The following is a 24,102-nucleotide window of genomic DNA, read 5'->3' on the forward strand; positions in this document are numbered from 1 at the left end:
GTGGGACTTTACCGTCTGTCTCTACCAGCAGATGTCCGGGTAGTTTAGCTCCCCCATGACTACCGCCTCTTTAGCTTTTATAAGGCGTGAGGAGCACCAGCATGTTCTGGGGGGAGGGAGGAAGAGAAGGAGGGGAATGGGGGTCAGGCACTGGCAGGGCTGGAGGGGCGGGACAAGCCATGGATCTTTGCATATGAGTCCAGGTAGGAAAAAAGTTGAGAACCACTGGTCTAACCTGTCTAGATTGAACCAATTTCCAAGTGAATAGGCATTCACTTTTAACTGAGGAAATGCAGGCACATGCCTGCAGTCACTCGGGACAGAAGCTGCGGGGGCACTAGAGTATGCCCTTGGCAGCAGGGAAGCTGTGCTGTGGGGGGGCGTGTGGCATGGCGAGCCCCGGCAGTAGCCTCAAGTGATCTGACCAGGGAGGGGGTTTATTCCTCAGGGGTGGGGGCGGGGGAATGGCCACTCACTGGCCAGCATGGCCACCTGAGGCAGAGGGGGCAGGGAGGGGGTTTATTTGCCCCTCTGCCCCCAGGGGGCTATGGCCTGGGTCTGCCAGCCCCAATCACCACTGCCGATCGCTCCCTGCATGGGGTAAGCAATGGAATAAGCGCCCTCCCTGCTCCCTCTGTCAGATGGTGGAGTGTAGGGGAAAATAACCCCTGTCCCTGCCCCTAAGGGGGCCATGGTGGCCAGCCTCTGGCCACACCCCTGCCATGGAAGCAGCGAGGGGGCAGGGACCGTGATGGGGGCAGCAGCCCCTGTCAAGCTTTCCTGGGAGTGCAAGCCTCTTCCTGGCAGGGAGGCTGCGCTGTGGGTGGGGGCGGGAGCAGGGCGGGCAGAGCTGCTGCAGACTGTGTGGAGCAAGTGACGGCAGTGCTAGGACAGGCTTGGGGGGCTATGAACCCTGGTCTTCTACTGCAGCAGCAAGGGAAGAGTGCCGGGCAGACCCTGGCTTGGATCTGTGCCAGTGGGACAGGGAGGGGGGAATTAAACCCCTTTCCTGGCCAGTTCACTTGAGGCTACAGCTAGGGCTGGCCATAGTTTCATAGTTGGTAGGGTCGGAAGGGACCTGAGCAGATCATCAAGTCCGACCCCCTGGCATGGCAGGAAAGAGTACTGGGGTCAAATGACCCGGCAAGGTGTTCATCTAGCCTCCTCTTCAAGAACCCCAGGGTAGGAGCCAGCACCACTTCTCTTGGAAGTTGGTTCCAGATCCCAGCCGCCCTGACAGTGAAGTAGTACCTCCTGATGTCTAGTCTGAACCTACCCTCTGCTAGCTTGTGACCGTTATTTCTAATTCACTCCTGGTAGTGCTCGGGGGAACAGGGACTCCCCCAATACCTGCTGGTCCCCTCTGACTAGTTTGTAAACGGCCTCTAGATCCCTCCATAGCTTTCTCTTGTGGAGGCTGAACAGGTTCAGGTTCCTTAGCCTCTCCTCGTGGGGCCTGTCCTGCTGACCCCTGAGCATGTGAGTGGCCCTCCTCTGGACCCTCTCCATGTTGTCCACATCCCTCCTGAAGTGCAGCTCCCAGAACTGGATGCAGTACTCCAACTGTGGCCTGACCAGTATTGCATAGAGGGGGAGGATCACCTCCTTGGACCTGTTTGAGATGCATCTGTGGATGTATGACAAGGTAGGGTTGGCCTTCCTAACTGCATCCCCACACTGTCAGCCCATGTTCATTTTGGCATCAATAATGACTCCAAGATCCTTTTCTGCCTCTGCAGTGACGAGAAGGGAGTTCCCCAGCCTGTCGGTATGTTGCTGGTTCTTCCCCCCCAAGTGCAGCACCTTTCACTTGTCAGTGTTGAAACCCATCCTGTTCTCATCTGCCCACCCCTGTAACCTGTCTAGGTCCAATTGCAGCCTGTTCCTCCCTTCTAGCGTGCCTACTTCTCCCCACATCTTCGTGTCGTCTGCGAATTTGAACAGGGTGCTTTTTACCCCCTCGTCCAAGTCGCTGATGAAGATGTTGAACACTGGGGTTCCGAGGACCGAGCCCTGGGGGACCCCACTGCCCACATCCCTCCAGGTCAAATAACACCCGTCCACCACCACTCTCTGGGTGCGGCCTTCCAGCCAATTAGTGACCCATTTGACTGTGTAGGTGTCGACGCCACAGTCCCCTAGATTTTTAATGAGAATGAGGCCTTCCTAAAGTCCAGAAAGACTATGTCCACTGCTACACCTGCATCTAAGGATTTTGTGACCTGGTCATAGAAGGCCACCAGGTTGGTCTGATAGGACCTGTCTCGAATTAACACATGCCCCCACCACTGGAGCAGCAAGCAAAGAAATGTCTGACAGGGGCTGCTGCTTCCGTGCCTGTCGGATTCTGCTGGGATCCATGCCGGTGGGACAGGGGAGAGAAATGAGGAATAAACCTCTTCCCTGCCCCCTTCACTTTAGGGGGGCCGGAATCTGTCCACACTCCTGCCCCTACACCCAATAGGAAGCAGAGAGTCGGGGCCAGCCCTGATTCACTGGAGCATAGAGCACAGCCCATCCCAGGTTGCAGAGCATGTCAGGATGCTGGGGGACTCTGGTTTAATTTAAACCAGGAGGGTGTCTGGGACAGAAGTTCCATAAACCGGTTTGAGCTCAATCAGCTCAGTCTGATATTATATTCAACCAGGTCTATCTCAGACCAGTTTCAGCCATTTTGAAAACTGGTTTATGTGCACTCAACTTATGTTCTGTTGCAGGTTTAAACCAGTTTCTGATCACTTAAACTGGTTTATGTGTAACTTCTGTCCCTAGCCTTGAAGACAAACAGCAGTGGGGTGGGCAGTCTGGGTGCACAGCTCTCCCTCTCCCCCCTTGGCTTTTCTTCCTTTTTTATCTCTCACTCCACAAGTATTTTGCTGTTTCTTGAGCCCTTTCTGTGGTGCATTATCATACAAGCACACACAGTGTTAACAGGTTACTCTTTATCCACCTTCTCTTGGGGCATTTGTGCTGGTTAGAGCCTTTCAGACCTTCATCCAGATATACCTAGTTGCCTCTGTGTGGTGTCTTGGGCAGCCCAATTAGCACTGTCAAGTGACAGGGCCAAATTTGCACCCCTAATGCTTCCTGGATGCAGCCCCACCACAATATATCTAGGAGTTTTTCCATGACACTCAAAATTAATGGGAGTGTAAAAATGATGTTGTAGTCATAATGGTCCAACAATTATGCACAAGGCAAGGATTTCTTAGGGTGATGTCTTTTATTGAACCAACTATGTTGTTGGGATAAAGTTAGACAAGCTTTCAGATGTAAGATTCTTCTTCAGGTTTTACATTTGAGAGCTTGTCTAACTTTATCTCAACTATGTAGGTGGTCCAGGAAGAGATCATCCTAGGAAATCCTTGCCTCTTGTTTAAAATAGTGGTGATTTTGGAGTCAGATGATGCTGTTATATTTACATGTTTTGCCAGTGTCTCAACCTATGAACAAGCAGTGAATAAGAAGCCAGATTATCTAATTCAAGATAGTGTCAGACTGATGTTGTAGCCATGATGGTCCAGGAATTATGTGAGAGGCAAGGATTTCTTAGGGTAAGATCTTTTATTAGACCATTTGTGGAGTTGGAATAAAGTTAGGCAAGCTTTCAAACGCAAGATGTTCTGTCTGGAGCAGTGTAATGTGCTTGAGAGTGCTGCTGCCAGGCCCAGTAAGTTTACTGTGCAGACAGGGCCAGCATTTGTTTTATGACAAAGTTTTCAAGTTTTTGTTAGCACCTCAGCTACTTCATATTTGAACTTCAGAACTCTTGGCTATGTACTGTCCTGGTCTGGTGACATGTTCCATTTTAAATGAACAGTCTGCTCAAGCATCACTTCCACAGTCACCCCAGTTCTTTTACCAGGAAAGAATGGTTTGGAGGTAGGAATCTCTGTAGCAAAAAAATATGTTTAGTTTCTCAGCAAGGTCTTTATCTTCCTTAATCATTCCTTTCAATCTCTGGTGATTCAGTGCTTCTGAAGTGATGACTCTTGTAGGCTTCCTGGCACAGATATACTTTGTTTAAAGAATCTCTTTTTTGTTTTTTACCCCTTTATATATTTGCTCTTCAGACTTCATTTTAGACCATCCATCTGATTTTCCTCGTGATGCCTGCTGTAATATGCACTCTTGTTTATAGGATCAATTTTTCAAATTTTGAAGGATTTTTATTTGGCTTGCATGGTCGCAGAAGCTTTTCTATGAAAATGGTTTCCTCCTTGCATTCTAGTCTCTTGACTCGCTCAGGAGTGCATATCTTGTGCTAAGCATTGCACATACTGTTTTGTTTAGAAGCATCAAGGTTGTTTCTAGGGATTTTACTTGCTTGGGAGAAACGCATTTTACTTGCTTGGCTTTAGCCTTTGCTAACTTCCTTTCATTCAAATTTAATTGTCCGAATCATTAAGACTTCATTCTTCAAATCTTTTGTTTAGGCATCCTATTGACACAAAGAGGTTTAGCACGTGTACTAATCACTCAACGCAGTATATTTTGCAAGGTAATTGGGACACAGTGCAAATTATTAACTTTGTGAGCTATGTGAAGCTCCATGTTAGTGAGTTTTAATTGGCTTGCATCATAAAGTGTTCTATGATTACTGTACTTATCTGAATTTACAATGATCCCCCCAATAATTAGATTCTATACACAGAAAATGTATAAATTAGTTATAATTTTCCATGTATAGAATGCAGCTGTTGGGGGGCACCTGAAATTTGTCCACTTTTTCCCTTGTGATAAGGGAGAAAGCAGTGGTGGGGGAGTTGAGCAGCCTGACCCCCATCCCTTTCCTCTTGCTGCCTGTCCCTCCCACCACCTGCTCCCAGTGCTGCCTGCCCTCCCTGTAGTGCCTTTGCCCCTTGGTGTCTGCCCCTCTTCCCCACCGTCAGCCACTGCTCACCCTGAGTTGTGGTCCAGGGCATGGAGCAGGTACTGGCTCCAAGCCCCGTCCAGCCATGCAGTAGCATTTGCAGTGACAGCAGTGGCAGCTCCAGTCCCAGCTCTGACCTTGGAGTGAGGCTGGCAGTGTTGCTGCTCCAGCCACTGCTGTGTAGCTGGGCAGGGGCTGAAGCCCAGACTGTGGCTTAGTGTCCTAGGCTGGACCTGGAGCCACGACTCTGAGTAATCAGCAGTGGCACAGGGTGGCATGAGGCATAGGGCGCGGCGGGGGGGGGGCAGCAGCAGTGGTGTGGAGCAGAGTCTGTAGGGGGGCCAGGGGGCAGGGCAATGGCTGAGGCTTTGACTCTGATCCGAAGGGTGGGGTGGAGCCTTAGGTGCAGTAGCTGCCTGCCCCGCCCCCCACCTTGTACACAAATCCAAGGCATGGGGCTTCCCCCCCTGTACTGAATGGGGGTGGGGAGGAAACCTCATCTTGGATTCAAGTCAATATGGTAATTTGACAATAGTCATATATATCTAATAATAAAATGTTCCATGTACTTTCCCCCAGTTGCTACTGCCACTAGACTCTGACTGACCACAAGGGGGAGGGAGTTCCAGAGCTGAAGAGCAACTACTGAAAACACCCTCCTTTGCATATTTGCCAGTGAACTTAGTGCACAGATGATATTTGCAGGAGGTTGTAAATTATAGGAAAGGTTCTCAATTAAAGGAAAGTATCATCACAGGGAAGGTTGTCACAAGAGATATACCATACAAGAAATAGATATACTGCAAGGGTTTAGAAGGCTATATATTTATTTTCTGTCCTTCTATTGTAGGATAAGCAAGATGAACTTTTACAAGAGGTATGTGTACTTTGAATAAGTTATTTATCATTAAATAGAGTGTGTCTGTTCTCCATATATCTATATTTTAAAAGAAATCAGTCTTTCTAGAAGAAATTAGTCAGACCACTTTCTGTGAAGTGATGCAGATTACTTTGTGTTTCTTTAAGGGAAACACTAATATTAAAAAAATACTTTGTGTTATAAGATTGTTAATTTAAAAGTGGGTACCCTCTATGTTGCTTTTACATTCTATTTATTTTTGTGAAAGGACTATAGACCATAACTGCATTTACTAGGTAGTAATAGTGTTGATGGGATGCAAGGATTTCCTTGGTGATATCTTTTATTAGACCAGCTGTATGGTTGGGAGAGTTGATAGGTAACCTTTTAGGCACAAATTGCTCTTTGGATTCTGTGGAAGAAAAGTCTACTATAGTAAATGTGCCTGTGTTAGTTTATGGTTACATTATATCTTTCTTCATCTCTTGGGAGACTTTAATAAGGATACGTGGTGCCAAGCATTTTGGAAAGCATAGGATTTGTGATGTAGTAAAGGACATAGGTATATTAGAATTTTGTTTTAAAATTCTAGCTCACTGGCTGAGCTGGCTGCTTTTAATGAAAGTTTGAATGCTATTCAAATGTTAGTATTAGAATGATTTAAAAAAAATGTTTTTCTCTTTGGCATTAACGCTAATTTGTTTCAAATATGATTCACTGTTTTTAATTATTTTAGTTTCTTGTGTTGACTTATTTTCTGTTTGTTCACAGGTTGAGGAACTGGCAAAACATATGTCAATATACCCGCATAATTTGGCTCCAAAAATCGCCACTAATTTAGAGTGTCCTGTAAATGCCAAAGAAGAACTCCTAGATGAATGTGAGGCGATGTGGAAGAAGTTGGAAGAGGTATGAAGATCATTAGAAATAGACATGGGGCCACATCCTACTTTACTTATGCACCTGATTATGAACCTGTTCCATCTGGAAAGTCCCCCAAAATCTATCAGTGCATCCATTTTTGTAATATGCTTTTACGTTCGCCTTAAAGCCAAGTCCCAAAAAGCAGTATTTTATTATTACAAAATAATAATTTGTATTAACAGTTTTTCAGACACTATTGAAGGGTGAAATAGGGTCCCACTTAGATTCTTAACAGGTGGAGCAAGATCTGGCTATAGGTATATTGCATTTGATCATTGTATTTTTGCAAAGAAAACTCTTGGGGAAATAATACAAAATAAAAGCTGAAAGTGGAAATGGTGCTGAAGGACAAAGTACAGTGTCTTTGTTTACAATATTCTAATGTTATGTTTGTTTTAGTTTAACACAATGGAATGAAATCTGAAAAGTAACAATAATGAGTGGAAATAGTTCCAAATCTGAAGTAGTTACTATCTATGTAGACTAGAAATAGAGGCACAGAGCTAAATCAACATCTTTTGTAAGCTAAGGCAGTAACTGCAGCAGAACAGAACTCTGGTCTCTCAACTCCCAGTTCAGTGCCCTAATTGTGCTGTCTCAGTATTTCAAAATTAAGTAAAATTTCTAAAAGAAAGACTTGCTTTAAATGGTTTTGAAGGGACACTAGAGTGTTGATTTTGAATCAAACTGTCCAGTTCAGAATTCTGCTACTTAGAGTCTAAATGGTTTCAGCACAGTTTTACATGGCATTTCCACATAATACAATCTTCAGTACACCTGAAATAAGACAATTCAAGCTTTGTATGTTCACTAATGCACATATGTATTGTATATGCCTTCAGTTTTACTTAAAAATTATTTAGCCATTTTTGCTCAGTGTGTGACATTTTTGAAACAAGAAGAAACACTTTTATTTAGGCGTTTTAAAAAATTGGCTAAATATGTTTACTTACAATTTAACTTTTCAGTAATGTTTAGTTTACACAGGTTGAGTGCTATGCATTAAGAATTTATTACTGTCTAATTATGTGTGTAGGTCAGGACTAACTTTCTTTGTAAAATTTGTTTGATCAACATACAATATTAAGCAAAATGCACTAGGGGTGCACCGATAAAGATTTTTTGGGCTAATACCAATGGCTGCTGCTGGGTGTTCGTAAGCTGCGCTGGGCTCTTCCTGGCGGTTGCTCTTGGGCTGGGCCAGCAGGCAGTGGCTCTGGCATGGGGCTATGGCAGTAGGTCTAGTGGGGGCCCCCTCCCCAGCACTGCCACCTCCTGCCCTGCCCCACCCGGCCCAAGCACAGCTGCCAGGAAGAGCACGGTGCAGCCCCCAAGCAAGAGAGCACAGTGGCAGCCCACTCTTGCCCCACGCACAAATTCAGGGGGCACATGCCCCCCATGCCACCCCCATGGGGCACACAGTGGCAGGAGCTGCCCCCCCCCGCCCCTGGACAAGCCACCAGCTCCATCCCATGCCCCACCCCGCCCTGGATGGACAACCCCAGCCCCACTCCCTCCCTCACTGCAGGGGTCTTGATCTTCCCTCCTCCCATGCCCCTTTCCCCGCCACAGATTTACCAGGCAGAAGCTGCTTTCCAAGCTGCCAGGCTGCATTCCTGGCTGTGTGCATGCTGTGGCTGCATTCACGTACACGGCATTTATTGGCGACATTATCGGCCACATCGGCCAAAAAAAAGCCGATTGCCGATAATGTCAATTTTCCTTTTATCGGTGCTAATACAATATGGACTGATGTACTAGTGCAGCTCTAAAATGTACCTCCTGGAATTTAACAAGTATTAGGGAATAATATTTGTTGGTTCATCTAGTGTCCTTATCTGTTTAAAAAAAAAACACCTAAAATTATGTTTTCTGAGAGGATGTCGACTCTCTTTTTTGAATTGGGAGGAAGGCAGATTAAATTCTCTCAGATTGGGAATGGGATTAACATTTTTTAATTAGACTGAATATCTTTAGACTTGTGTGATAATTTCTATTATTAGCGTTCCCTTTTTCAGTTTCCTGTTACCTACTTGCTAAGAACCCTGTCCTTTCTTTCCCAAGTGTAGGATTTGATTCCAGTTAGACCACACTCCCTTGGTAGTGGCTTTGTGGCAATTTCTTCAGTTAACAAAGGTCCCATCCCTGTCCTTTTTGTGTTCTGCTGTCAGATCATCCATTCACTTGTCTTCTGGGTAAGGTCTGCAACACAGTGGTGGCAGCCACATTCACAATCCTGCTATATTTTTGGAGGAGTTTTAATAACCATTTGGCTTGCCTAAAAAATAAAGAATGATAAATAAGCATTGTATTTTTGCTTTTTCTCTTCTTTTCTTTCAAGTGTCAGAGTAAGCTAACACTTCTAGGAACAGAAACACTTACAGATTCAGATGCTAAGGTAAGATTCTGTTCTCTGTACTTAGTTTTCTCTAAATCAGCAAAATAATGGACTAGTCCTGTCAGTGCCTTTTGTGTTATCTTCTCTTAACATGTGATCAGTAAGAGGGAAGATTATAAATGTGTTTTGATACTCTGTTTTCAGTGGTCAGTGCTACAATCATAGTTTTGGACAGCTCTGAAGAAGAATCTTGTTTCCTCTGAAAGATTAGTCCTACTTAATTTTGTAGGATTTTATAATACTCCTTTTCTCTCTAGTATTTATGAGATGTTTTCTAGGCAGTTGATTATCCCAAGGTTACTTTGGTTCACAGATGGGTTCCAAATATTGCTGGTAGTCAGAGTTTTGCACTGAAACTACAATTATTGTAATCTTCTGTACTTTGACTATAGAACAGGAGCTCATCTTTATAAATGATCTGGACACTGGTGTCAGAAGCGAACTGGCTAAGTTTGCTGACAACACCAAACTTTGGGGAAGAGTATCCACACTTGAGGATAGGCTGGTGATCCAGGCTGACCTCGATAGGCTTACAAGGTGTGCAGATAAAAACCCGATGGTATTCGATACAGAGAAATGCAAGGTGTTCCACCTCGGGAAGGGAGGGAGAGAAGCCTGCATCAAACTTATAGGCTCGGCAATGCTACACTCGCTAGCACCATGACTTGGGGGTCATGAATGACCACAAGATGAACATGAGCCACCAATGCGATACTGCAGCTGGCAAAGCGAACAAATGTCTAGCTTGCATCTCCCAATGCATCTCAAGCAAGACCCAGGATGTCATCTTCTCACTGTACTCAGCCTTGGTGGGGCTGCAGCTGGAGTACTGCATCCAATTCTGGGCTCCGCAATTCAAGAAGGACATAGAGAAGCTTGAAAAAGTCCAGAGAAGAGCCATGCGCATGATCAGATGGCAAGAGAGCAGGCCTTATGAAGACAGGCTGTGAGCTATGGGACTTCAGCCTGGAGAAGCGCAGGCTCAGGGGTGACTTGGTGGCAGCCTATAAGTACATAAGGGTTGTGCATCAGGACCTGGAGGAATGCCTATTCACCAGAGCACCCCAAGGGATGACAAGGTCCAACGGTCACAAACTCCTGCAAGACCGTTTTAAGCTGGACATAAGGAAAATCTTTACTGTCCGAGCCCCCAAGGCCTGGAACAGGCTCCCTCCAGAGCTGGTGCAAGCATCTACTCTGGACACTTTTAAGAAACATTTGGACGCTTATCTTGCTGGGATCCTTTGACCCTAGCTGACTTCCTCCCCCATGGGCAGGGGGCTGGACCCAGTGACCTTGCAAGGTCCGTTCCAGCCCTAACGTCTGTGAAATCTATCACAAGAAAGGTCTTTACTTCTGTCAATAATATCTGCAAAATCTGAGACAGAAGATTTGTTCCAGGTTGTAATCTGGAACAGATCTGAAATATGTTTAGTTAAAGCTGATTTGAGCCACCTTTTGGATGAAGAAATTTATCCTTATCTTGCAGTTAAAGTTGAAATGAGCTTTAGTTCAAGTGCTGCTGCCATTTTTAAGTATGGGGAGGCTTCTAACTGGATCTGAGAGGGGCCAGGGCAGATGTGGGTTCAGGGCTCTCTGCCCTGCTGCCTTTACCCCATGAGCCATGCACTGGCCGCACGTCCCCTGCCTGTCAGGCAGCAGAAGGCACAACTTGCCACTGCCAAATGGGCAGGAGACACCTGGCCAGCATGCGGCTCCCCAGACAAAAGGCACCAGGGCAGGCAGCCTGCATCTGCCTTTGTCCCATGCACAAATCGTGCGGGGGGGCACATGCCCCCCATGCTTCCCCCAGGGGACGGGCATAGCGGCAGGGAGCACCTCCAGCCCCTGCCGTGGGTGGGGGAGCACCGTGGAGGCCTTGATCTGCCCCCCATCTCTTCCTTCCCCCATACACCTTCCTGTCCGCAGACCTACGTTCAGGGCACTGCTCTCCATGCTGCCCAGCTGCATTCCTAGCCACATGCATGCTGTGGAGCCCTGGCCAGAAGGCACATTATGTTTATTGATATATCATTGGCTTTGCTGGTCAAAAAAAGCTGATAGCCGATAATGTTAATTTTCCTTTTATTGATGCTGATCCAATATGGCACCAATATATAGGTGCACCTCTAGAATATACCCCTTGCTGGGAACATAGATATTCCTAATATGGTTAAGGGTTGAAGTTTAGGGCCTATGAGAGGTTTCGGGCGACCTCCCACTTTGAAAACAGCAAATAGAGGGATTCTATTTGAATTCTAAGTTTTAAAATCAATTCATAAAGATCATGCTTTACTATATTTACACACACGTTCCTGCAATTATTATTTTACTCTGTATATTTAATGTTTATTAAAGAATTTTCTCATAATTTTGGAGGCTGCCCTAAGCTTTGGGGCCTGATACAACTGTACCTTTATTCCCCCTAGCTCTTAAGCCCTAAAGATCTTAGTCCAGAGTTTGTCTTTTTTATTATCCATTGGCTGAGTTAAATTATTTCTTATTGTTGAAGACTGCTGGCTGGCACAATTGACTTAGTTTTATATTAGTATGTAAATCTAATTGTTAAAGCACTCAGAGCTTTGTATGTGCATTTTTGTGTCAAACATTTAAAGATCTGCTCAGAGAATTGGCAGTTTCTGTTGTCAGGGACAGCGCTACAGAAGCACAAAAGAGTTGGCGCTGTCTTTCTGTTACACCCTACAGAATATATGGTGGGTGCTTCTTTGTTTTTCCCCCTGGCTAAAACTACTATAATAGATTATCTTGAACTATGTAAGGAAGAAACTTAATTGTCAATTCTTGATATTTTTATTACGTGACCTTGGCGGCTGGTCTGTAGCACATCTTGATCTTGATTTTTCGTGCTGAATGAGAGCCAAATACAATCTGCTCTACCTTTTATGGATAGCATAACCATTTCCATTTCTTAACAATTTAATTTAAGAACGTACAGGAAAATGTACCTACCCTATGTATAAAATGTTCTGGAAATGATTGTTACTTTCCCTCTCTCTGGCAATAACCTGTTGAATACATTCTGATATTTTCACTGTATTTTCTATAGTCTTTCTTGAAATGATATTTTGGACTTTCCTGCTTCAGTATTGTCATTGAATCTCAACACCAGCAGTACACTAGGGGGGCTGTTTGACTTTTCTTCAACAGCAGTATCAAAAGGCTGTGTTGATCAGACTGGTAATCCTTTCTAGGCAAAACACATGTTTTTATTTGTGCAGAAAGTATAAACTTAAAATTTGAGACTTATTGAAGGGGTGGTATACTTAGATTTTGTGAACCTTGCCTTGGATGTTAATAACATGTGATCTTAGAATAATAGAGAATTAGGGTTGGAAGGGACCTTAGTAGGTCATGTAGTCCAACCCCCTGCTCAAAGCAGGAATATCCCCAACTAAATCATCCCAAGCAAGGCTTTGTCTAGAAGGTCTTAAAAGCTTCAAATGATGGAGAGTCCACAACCTCTCTGGGTAACCTGTTCCAGTGTTTAACTACCCTCCTAATGAGAACAGTTTTCCTAATATCTAACCTAAACTTCCCTTGCTGCAATTTAAGACCATTGCTCCTTGTTCTGTCATCTGCCACGACTGAGAACAGTCTAGCTCCATCCTCTTTGGAACCCCCCCTTCAGGTAGTTGAAGGCTGCTATTAAATCCCCTCCCAGTCTTCTCTTTTCTAGACTAAATAGCCCAGTTTCCTTAGCCTCTCCTCAGAAGTCATGTACCCTAGCCCCCTCACCATTTTTGTTTCCCTCTGCTGGACTCTCTCCAATGTGTCCACATCCTTTCTGTAGTGGGGCCCCAAAACTGGACACAGTACTTCAGATGTGGCCTCACCAGTACTGAATAGAGGGGAAGAATCACTTCCCTTGATCTGCTGACAACACTCCTACCAATGCAGCCCAGTATGCTGTTAGACTTCTTGGCAACAAGCACACACTGCTGGTCATAATCAGTTTGTCTACTATAATCCCCAGGTCTTTTTGTGCAGAGCTGCTGCCTAGCCAGTCAGTCCCAATCTGTACTGGTGCGTGGGATGCTCACTGAGTGTCTTAGTTTCCAGATTGATGTCAAGTTCTTTTGGGTTTTTTTAAAATCATTTATGTATTTAAAGGTACATCTACATGTCACAGTGTAGCTAGCTCTGGTTATCTCTTCACAGCACTGCATTATGCCATGTAGACGAAACCCAAAGACCACCCCCCTCACCATGACAATACTATTGTATACTATCTGTCTTCAGCAGAGGTATGTGAGCTGAAGTCCCTACATCAATGATTTACAAGTAAATATAAATCAGTGCATATATAACAATGATGATCTGCAGCTTTTATTTCAAAGGGCAGCACTTTTGCACTCAGCTGGAGCTCATCAACCTTCCCACACAGCTAATTGGAGAAACCGTGCCTTTTCAAATAAAAGTTGCACTAAACAGGTGGAGCATCTCAACCAGTCCTATACTGTTGTTGGCTTTGGCTCTACAATACCCTTCCTTACTTAAAAAACCCTCATCTTTATAGGCGGGGAAGGAACCTAACCCTGCAAAGTATCTGGGTTCCACTGTAATGGTATCTAAAAAGATGCCTGACATTGTAAAAAAGATGCTGTACATCATAAAAACAAATTGGTTGCAAGCAACAGTTATTCTAAAATCTAGTAAAATGTGCTTAGTATAACTTTTGGATTTTCCTCAAAGATTACTAAACTTCTTACCTTTTTTTCATTTACTGAAATACAGTACGGGCATTTCAAGATAGCTGTGAAATACCATTTTTTTCCTTTTCACAGCTTTCATTGTTAATGATGCGAGTGAAGGCTTTAACAGCAGAATGCAATCAATGGCAGAAACAAACTCCTGAAAGTAAGGATTTTCATTAAAATTTTATTTTGTAGACTTTAATGTAAAAATTTTATGTGATTATACTTTGCATTTACAAAGCACCTTCCATCCAAGAATCTTAGTTTATGAATATGTACAATGTTTTTGTTTTATGAATCATCACACCTAAGCACTTAACAGAAACTAAAATTAACTGCTACTAATTATGGTGCCTCTGTGCTTTATTCCTTGTAGCATCTCTATCCCTATCCCAAATAATTATTCCATCACTGTTCTTCAAGTTTCTCTTTAAAATTTATTTCTCCCCCAAAAAGTCTTTGTTTTCCAATTATTCCAAATAGTTTATTAGAGTGATAAGAGGAAATTTTTTTTATGCATGACTCCTTCAATTCTTCAAGATACTATTTTCTGTCTAACACCTTCAGCAACATTTGGTTCAAACTGAATAATATTTAGTTTGCTTTGATCCCAGGCTCTAATTTGGCCAAACACAGGAAAATCCAGACTGCACGATCTGTTTGACAAGATGATACCTGATGGTACTGAAACAAAAACTAGTAATAATATCAGATAGAACAAATTAAATAAATTGTATCTCTTTTTGGTTAAAATGATTTTAGAACTTTTCTACATGGGAAAATACACTGGCATTATAGTCATGTATTATCTATCTGTACATGCTTGTACCAGAAGTTTCTCTTTTTCTAGTTTAGTTTATATTGCTTCCAAAGTGATTGAAGCACAATGCAAACTCAAAATGATGACTTTAAACACTTTCAAGTGCCTGCTGTAAACTCTTAGTTATTCAAAAGGAAGTGGACTTCTTAAATGAGAGGTGCCTCACAGCTTTACTATAGATATTGCTGCTTTTCACCATATAATACTAGAATAAATTTTGAAAAGGATGTTTTCTCAAAGTCTGCTAGGCAGAAGTCAAGGCAGTGTGTCACCTTATAACAGGGACGAGCAATTATTTTGATTGGAGGGCCATCTTAATGAGTTTTGGTGAGCTATCGAGGGATGCAAGGGTACCCCCCGCCCCTTGTCAGGTGCCCCACCCTCTGGTTGCCATCTTGGGACTGAAGTCCCATTCTCTAACCCCTGACCTTTGCCACTGGAAAGTCCCTTCCCTTGCCCCTGGAAGTACTCCTTTTGGGAAGGGAGATTACCACCTTGGAACCAGAAAATAAACAAATTATATACTAAAAATCAAACATCCACAATAATGTATTATAATTTTATTTAATTTAAAAATATATATTTTGTCCTGATTTGTGTGTGTTTCTGTGGTGTATATAGAAGTGATTGCATAATAGTTCAAAATGAAGTCTTACTCTTGTATATTGTAGCGGGGGGAGGGTTGTGGGAGCGTATGGATGGATGGGTATGGGATTTGTGGTGGGGTGTGGGTATGGGGTTTGTATGGATGCGTATATATCTGGAGTGTGGGAGTTTTGGTTTGTGGGGGTGTGTGGAGGGAGAGGGTGGCTGGGGGTGTGTTTGTGGGAGGAGTGTGCCTGGGGGGGGTGTATGTGTGTGGTGGGGGGTGTGCACGTAGCAGGGAGTGGGGCTCCCCCCAGAGTCATGCAGATGTGTGTATGAGAGGGAAGCATGTGGGGGGGGGGTCTGGGTGTGTATGGGGTTTGTGGATGGAAGGTTTGTGGGTGGGATGCGGTGTGCATGGGAACCCCTGTGTGCACCCCTCTGAGCTGGTCAGCACCCGCCCCTGTGCTGCAACAGCCCAGAGCCTATGTGCCCTGCAGTGTATACATGCCACTACCAACAGCCCCAGCCCACCCCACGCCCGTTCCGGACTCGCGCTCGCCAGCGTGGGATCAGTTGGAACCCACGGGCACAGCCCCAAAACAGGCCGCTCTGCACCTGCCCTGATGCAGCCCTGTTGCATGCCCGGGGAGCATCAGGACACCGCTGTTGGACGGTGCCTGGGCCAGTCGGGACCAAGGGACCCGCTGTGGGCTGGACAAAGCCATTCCACCGGCCATATTTTGCGCACCTCTAACTAGACTAACCCGTTCAGAGAGGCATAAACTTTCATAGGCTGCAAGCTACATCTGATGAAATAGGCTGTAGCCTATGAAAACTTGTGCCTCTCTGAATGAATTAGTCCATAAGGACACCTTTACACATGCCCGAGGCTTGCTCTGACTCGTTCTAATTAGAGCGTGTCGGAGCAGACTCAGTTAATTAAGTCTGCTGGAGTGTGCTAATTAGCATGCTCCGTTTTGAAGCTCCGGGATGCTGAATACTCGTGACACCTAATTAGCACACTTCACCCGCCTTGGTGTCATTTGTATTCGGTGTCCCAGCACTTTAACTATAGTTCATTAAACAAACTTTAGTTTAAGCACCTCTGCCACCATTTTGAAGCACAGGACACTGAACACATGAGGCGCTGCAGACACTTTAATTAGAGTGACTCCCAAGAACTGCTCTAATTAAAGTGCCCTCTCCCTCCTCCACCCAACCCCAGAGCTTGTGTAAAGACCCTAAGGTGCTACACTTTCCTGCCTTCTGCCTGACTTCAATACGGCTAGCTACCTGTCTCTACTAAGAGTTTACCGTGAGGCACAAGGTAGCTTTGATTCATTTCTAAAGATATTTTTTTAAAGAAATAAAAGTAATATGAATTACCATATTGGAACAGATCAATAGTTTGTCGAAGAGTCTGTCCTTCACAGAAGTCGGTTTTAAATGTTTCAGAGTTGTGTGTAGACAACCTTCAACAAATTGAAACAGATTGTACAGTACAATCCTATAGGGGAAATTTTCTTGTTGGCTGTTCTTGGTGATCAGTCTGTGTCTTGTAGCATAAAAATTGAAAGCACTTACAATTTTTATCTTGGCTTAAATAACTGCAGATGTTAGTTCATGTTACTAAAAATATGTAATCATTTAAAACTCTAATCTGTTTCTTTTACAAAAAAATCTTGGGGCATAAAATATTTTTACTGGCCTGCTGAGCTACTTGGCTCAGAATGTTCTAATTTGCTCCCAAATTATTAGATTTATTATTAGAAATATCAATGTTATAGTTTAGAGATTGTGTATGTAATATAAATAACATTTTGCAGTCTAGGGTCTGCCTTGTTACTTGGCATTCTCTTTTTCAGCCACTTTGTCAGAGGAAAGAAAGTAGGGTTTATCTCTAAGAACCTCACAAAATTATAAGCTACTTTACTTTCATCCTGTGCTCATCCAGCTAAGACGCTCTCCATGTATCTACCCCTTAGTTTAAGTGACAGTACCTGCCTGATCCATGGAAAGTATTGATTGAGTGATACTAAGTATTGGGGTATGAAGATTAATCAGTTTCCCACAGTTTGCTATTGAGGATAAAAGCCTGGCTGTCTTGTACTCTGCTTTATATTTTTAGCAGTGGCCAGTACAGTTATAATAGATCTGTCAGTATTTTCATTATGAACCTCACTTTCAGAGGCTATAACTGGGCAGCTCCAAATTTTATTGGGCACGGTTTTGGCACAGAGGTTTGACTCCATAATACAAGTTTGATTTATTTTTGCAAGACTTAATTTTACTCATTTGTTCTTCCTGGATTTCTGATACTCTTTATATAGCTCCACGTTTGCTTAATCAGCTAAATTAAAACTTTTTAGCAAGCAGTTGGCTCTTAAAATGGATTTTTTTCTCTCTTTAAAATAAGGAAATGAGAGCAAACACATTTTTAAGTTTATAAAATAGCTGTAGTCTCAATATAATACTTTTTTTGTCTGCATAGTATAAATATTGTGCTAGATTCCTATGATTTCAATAGAATTTTCTGTATAAAAGCTTGCATGGTAATGGTTCTTTACATTACTAACATCTGGTAGTATTTTGCTTAGTAATCTTGCTACATGTTAGCCTGCTATTCTGCTTGTGACCTCCAGACTTGGTTTTTGCAACTCTTATCTAGGAATGAAACCACACACCAAGAAAAAAAGCTCCAATTGGTGGAAAATACAGTAGCCAATGTATTTGCTAATAAAGATTGCCACAGATGCATTGCCCAAGTAATCTCTGTTCTGCACTGGCTCCCCTCTAAGTTGAGCCTGGTTGAAGGTCTTTGTCCTGATGTTAAGAGTCCTCCATGGGATTGATTTTTAGTTCCTGGAGAGATTTACCTTTCCTCTGTAGTTATGATTCTCACAATTCATAATTCAGGAGAGTGACTGAATTAGACAGACTATTGAATACTCTCTTGAGGAAAACAGATTCTTTTTGGGACACTGGGAAGGCATTCTGATACTATAGTGATAAGAGCTCTACATACTTAGAATGTTTAAACTTGTTGGAAATGGTAGAAAACAAGCATTTGGAGTAAACTAAAATAGTGGGAATTGATATTGCAAAATAAAAAGGACATCAAATCATCATAAAGGGTAGAACATTGTTTTCTGTTCTTTAAATATGCTAGTGCATGAAACTACTGAAAGTGAAGAACAAAGCATTAATTAATTTGATTTTGAATGTGAGACATGTTAATGGCATCATCACAGAAATATGCTGTATTTAATTGAATACAAGACAAGGTTTTTTTTCTCCAGTCGGCATGGAGGGAAAAAACCCTCATCTTACATTTGCCTACAAGGAAACCTCATTAAATACATTGTCTATTAATTTGCTGCCAAAAATAGCATGAAAACCAACTATGAAGATGACTAAATGAAGCCAACACTGAGCATGACTATAAACCACATAACCCATATTGGGTAAACAGACTGATGGTAACACTTTTTTCTTTGGCCGTTAAAAAATGGACAGGTGTTTCCTCCACAGGGAAACTGGCACCAGTCCTGGAGGTATTGAATACCAGGTTGGCACCAGGAGGGCCAGAGCCAGCCCGGACGCCCTCTCCTTGGCACCAAAAAATGGTATATTTGATCTACCACAAGGATAGGTTAGTATAGCCTACCTGGAGAAGATATATGATAGTGCCCATCGCGCACGGTCCCACTCAGCACTGACTCGTTTTCAAGTCATAGTGAGCAAGTACATTGAATACGTTTTTACTTCCTCTTCACTCCCACAGCCAAGTTGTGCCTTTTTCCCATTTCCAATGATTCCTGTTTCTTCAGCAGACTTAAGTGTCTGGCAAGTGTCACCAAACAGGATCCCAAACAGTTCAGTCAGAATCCCTCTCTTGCCCCCTCTCTTAGCCTGTTGCATATGATGAGTGTGGCCCTGCCCTTCATAAGGTGGAACCAGACCAAGTTGCCCTGTGCCTCATCTGCATATACATTTTTGGAGGATCCCTGGACTCATAACAAGAACATGCAGTTCCAGACATTAGTGGGGAGCTAATTAGCAGGTGGCTCCTTTGTGGGGAGTTATCTAGATTATACACACGTACTGGGCGCATCTACGCATGCTGCTATGGTGCCATTGTTACTGCACCGTCATTTAATACTTCCTTTTGGAAGTACTAAATGATGGTGCAGTAATAGCCTGCAATGTGCTGTGCATGCCACGCATGGTTATTTTTAGGCACTACGTTGCCATAGTGACGTGCTATAATGAGGGAGCCCGTCGCTACAGTGACATAACTGCAGCGTCATGATTTTTGCCCATGGATGCTATGTCGCCATAGCACATTCCTATGGCAACACAGCATTGCGTGTAGACACACCCACTGAACAGTGCTGAGCTGGGGGGTCATGATGGTTTGAAATGCTGTTGACTCTGCTGGGTCCCAGCCCAAAAAACTGTATGGTAAATCATGAGCCTTTTGGTTTTGGATCAGTATCATGCATAGTTTGTATTATATATAAGTAGGTATAAAAGTGCTGCTTCAAATTGTGTTTGTGGAGTACCTGTTCTAAAACAGGTAAACAGTTTCAAAAAAGGTAAAATGAATTAATTCTGGATAAACTAAATCTATGGGTACTATATGAAAATTACTACAGCTATGTGTGTTTCAGGGTCAGTTTTCAAATTTGCTCCTCAATTCCATCTGCTCATGGAGGGCAGGGTCTGACAGTAGAAGAAGGTGGGGGTAGGTACAGGGCAAGGGGGCTACCTGACCCCCCCTTCCCTCCCCCCAATTTATTTTCTCTGTTGTAGCAGTGGTAGGGCAACAAATTCAAGACTAATCCCCAACAATTAGATTCTGTATCTGGAAAATTATAACATATTTATAAATTGTCCATATACAGAATCTAATTATTGGGGAGGTTGTCTTGTATTCAAGTAAATATGGTAGTTGTGATAACATTACAGTGGTTATAAAAGGCCTCAAATGGCTCTTTAATACCAGCTTAATTCAGAAGCATGCTGCTTATCTTTTGTTTTCTTAGGATTTTGCTTTAATATTTCAAGAACCATTTTTTAATTATCCTCTGTTTTACTTGAACATATTCTGGTGCAGAAATATTATGTATTTTAGTATTTCAACACACTCGTCACTGAAACCCATATTTCAGCTTTCTCGTGAAGGCTTAACCCACTTTTTAAAATTCTGTTGTATAATCATCCTGCTGATAAACAACATTTACTTTTGCAATTTTATCAAACCCATGTGGAATAGCCGGTATTATTTTTGGAAGACAAGTAATGCTTTCTTGAGAGAGCTACATTTTCCCCTTTTGATAAAAAGAAAGCTTTGTCACAGGAGTTGCTTATGTTAGGATGGCAGATAGGAGGACCAAGCTGACAAAAAGCTTTTGTGATACTAAGAGTTGAAGCTGGTAGGTTAGCTTTCATCTCCCTTTTTAAATAAGAAGTTGCATAGGCTTTCGTTTTTCAAAAAAACATATTTTATAAACATGCATGAAGAGGAGGGAAGATCATGATGCATTTTGTTAATTTTTACAATTTGATAGGGTTTATAACATCTGTCAAACAGCTTGGAAGTTTAGAAGTGTTGAAACCTAAATTAATCTCTTTGTATTTGCACCTTTTAAAAAGGTGTTGTTGTTCCACAGCAACAGTCAGCTCTCTTCAGATGTAACATATTTCTTTTTTCAAATTAGGTTCATTTGTCTCTTCTTTCTCTTGAACAAACTGAAGCTCTTGGCTTCTTGTAGAGTGAAGGTTAAATATAAATATAGCAAAACGTAATCTAATAGTGTGCAAATGGTTTTGGAATTCATATTTTAAATGACTTGAAGATCTGTTAATTGAATTGTTGTTCATTGGTGGCCTTCCCAAATTCTTCTAATTTCCTCAATTTTTCTCATTCTTAAGAAGGTTGAAAGCCCTTAGAAGTATGCCTAGTATCATCCCATCTCCCTATGTAATTTTATTTGAAAACATTTGCAAATTTTTTGCTTGTAGGCTGGATTAACTTGTGTCATCCTTTGATCAATAAGTTTCAATAAAATTGGAATTCAGTATATAATATTGTAAAATAAGAGTGTAGCTTGGACTGTGGAGGAAATCAATATTAGAACAATACTGGCTTTTTTCAGTGCAGATTACAATTTGATAAAGTCAGCCACAGTGGGATTCAACCAGTTTCATTTACTATCTCCCGTGTGATGATGCTTATATTATGTCTCCCTAGAAAGGTAGATTTTCATATTTTGCTAAATTTAGGGTATACCTGCATTGCAGTATTTATTGTCAGGAAAAAGATTAGTTTAGGCCCGAAGCACTAGAACTAGTGTGATAATGCCTGGGCCAAATTACCTGATGAAAATGGGAGAAAGTTAATTTAGATGGAGCACCATACTAACATACCCCTACTACATTTTTATAACTAGCTCGGTTACCTCTACCCAACACTGTGTTTTTCAGCACAGATAAATACTTAAACTTGTTAGAAATTGTTTATACTGAAATATAAGGAGAATGAATCTGTTGTATTTTTCAGTAATCTCCACCAATCCAGATGTTTTGGTAGAATTAGGAAAAGAAGAGGTAAGTCTCTTTGTTCATTACGTGGTAGTAAATTCTTATATAAGTAAGTTTTCCTTAGGTGTAAAAATGTATTTAATGGTAAACTCCCCCCTCCCTCCAAATTGAGTGCTTCTTAGTGCACTAACACTATTTAAGAGGCAAGAATTTTTGTAGGTAATAACTTTTATTGGAGTAGTTCTGTAAGTAGGAGAGATTGTGGCAAGCATTTGCGTACAAGGACTTCCCTGGACTATCAGAGCTATAACATTACTCCAACACTATCAATATTAATTTGGGTTTTTTTAATGAACTGTGTTGCAATTACTGATTTTTTTTTTTATTATAATACATGATCTTTTAAAGATAACTTATATGAAAAGCACCATAAATATTTAAGCTATCAAAGAACTTAAATTGTATGTGTTATACAGGGGAGCCAGTGATCTTGCTTCTAGAGTTCTATGGAAACAGTTTATGCAAATACTCTATTTGAGTTCTTCCAGACTTGGGAGAAAGGGCAAATCAAGAATGTGTTAGTGGTAGTATTTCAGTATGTTGGTATGCAACCTTAGCTGGGAATATTCTTGTGGGCATAACATTGAAATAAATAGTCATACTTAGGCAAATAAATGAAGACACATTTAGATTATGGGTTTTGTTTAAAAATAACCAAAGCTTCACCTACCTTTTTGGTTTGGCTACCTCCCAGAAACTTTCTTCCATGCAGTATCAATCAAGTTGGGAACCAAATTGCAGTACAAGAGCTTTTTAAGACGATGATTAGCTATGGTACTTTCCTTTGAGTATATATCCCTTCTACTGCGTGTTTGGCTTGATATTACATTTTGTGGCTACTTTTGCTGAGGGTTCCAAAATTTCTTGAATTTTGAATGTATATAAAACCCTTCTGCTGCTGGGAAATACTTTCTATTAGTTATATGTGTATTGAGCTACACTTCTATAATTTTATGAGGAGAGGCCAAAGACACCTAAAGCATAGCATATAATGGAGAACCTCTAACTTCTAAAAGCACTACATCGTTCTTATTAGTCTTCAGCAGAATGTGCATTAATACACGACTGAGTTCTGTGATGTGTCTGTATGTTCTTATGAAGAGTGAACCACCCTCAGCTGTTGCCTGAATGTGGTACTAAAATTTATTTACTGAGAAATACTCTGAAATGAACCATTTTGCAATGTCTTATTACTTTTTTTTCATTCTCCTCTCAAAGGTAGGTATACCCTATTCACTATCACTTAGTAATCAGTGTTTCTTTAAGATTACCTTACTTTAGAGAATCATTAATTTTTCTCCGAACTGATGTTTTCTTAATACGCTATTAGGTCATTTTTGTTACCTATTTGTCAATGAAGATATTTTTGGTGTCTGAAATATGTCAACATGTAAGACTAATAGCTAAAAAAAAAATCAAACTTCTCCAAACTGTACACTTCAGTTTCTTTTTCATGTAGTTGCAGAAAGTAAACCATGATCTTGAAATGGTGCTGTCTATATTTAAGGCTAGGAACAAAAAGCTGAAAGAAGACCTAAAAAGGTATGTAGTGAGTTGGGCTTATGAATACCATACAACCCTGAATACAAATCAAATAAGAATCCTAGGATTTTTGGTTGTTAAAAATTCTAATGATCTCTTGTTCCCTCTATCATTTCTCTTTTTTTATGTTTAAAGAGAACAGCAGTGGCTTGAGGAGCAGCAGCAAGTGGTAGAAGCTCTTAGTGTAATAGAAGAAGAAATGAAAAATCAAGTGGTACAGTTTTCTGAAAAACGGTATTTATAGTATTTTTTGCAAAAAGAATTACAATATTAGTATGATAAACAGTCAGATTAAAAAAAAATAAAAGATCCAAAATACAACCAGTAATAAATGACTCATTTATAGTAAATATGTTACAATCAGCCTTTACACTGTGTGATTGAGTTTATCAGTGCCATTATTACTATAGCAATGATACCATTTAATTTAATTATGTGACATATCAGTCAAACTTTACTTTTACTTTGGACTCTAGGGCATTTCAAGAATTGAAAATTAAAATGCTGAAAATTAAAGAATACAAGGAAGAACTCTCGAGTGCTCTGGGAGAGTTCCTAGAAGAACATTTCCCCCTCCCAGAGGAAGATGGAAGTGCTAAAAAGAAGAAAGTAAGAGTCTTTTTTTTAATTATCAGATCAAATGGTTTAACTTTTATTTAACTTGACTTTATGTATGTTAAGATTCAAGGGTAGAAAGTTGAATCTCTGTTAGTCATATTTTGGAATAACTGAGCTTCATCTAGTTAGTTTTTTATCTGATTATTTAATTAGTATCTT

The 24,102-nt window shown here is 41.7% G+C and overlaps 1 protein-coding gene across 4 annotated transcripts in view; it reads left to right on the top strand.

Annotated features, from left to right (window-relative positions):
• Positions 1 to 24,102, top strand: part of CENPK (centromere protein K) — a 43,945-nt gene that overhangs the window by 3,298 nt on the left and 16,545 nt on the right. For 2 of the 4 annotated variants that reach the window (XM_006034722.3, XM_006034723.3), the window contains exons 2-9: positions 5,724 to 5,750; positions 6,504 to 6,641; positions 8,998 to 9,054; positions 13,860 to 13,932; positions 21,743 to 21,789; positions 23,243 to 23,325; positions 23,461 to 23,559; positions 23,802 to 23,934. In XM_006034722.3, coding sequence (XP_006034784.1) covers positions 5,724 to 5,750; positions 6,504 to 6,641; positions 8,998 to 9,054; positions 13,860 to 13,932; positions 21,743 to 21,789; positions 23,243 to 23,325; positions 23,461 to 23,559; positions 23,802 to 23,934 — 657 coding nt within the window. Of the gene's footprint in view, positions 1 to 3,434; positions 3,555 to 4,436; positions 4,502 to 5,723; positions 5,751 to 6,503; positions 6,642 to 8,997; positions 9,055 to 13,859; positions 13,933 to 21,742; positions 21,790 to 23,242; positions 23,326 to 23,460; positions 23,560 to 23,801; positions 23,935 to 24,102 lie in introns of all 4 variants that reach the window. The other 2 variants (XM_025216764.1, XM_025216765.1) reach the window with 2 other exon arrangements.

This window comes from Alligator sinensis, unplaced genomic scaffold, assembly GCF_000455745.1.
Source record: "Alligator sinensis unplaced genomic scaffold, ASM45574v1 scaffold346_1, whole genome shotgun sequence".
Taxonomy (NCBI): Eukaryota; Metazoa; Chordata; order Crocodylia; family Alligatoridae; genus Alligator; species Alligator sinensis.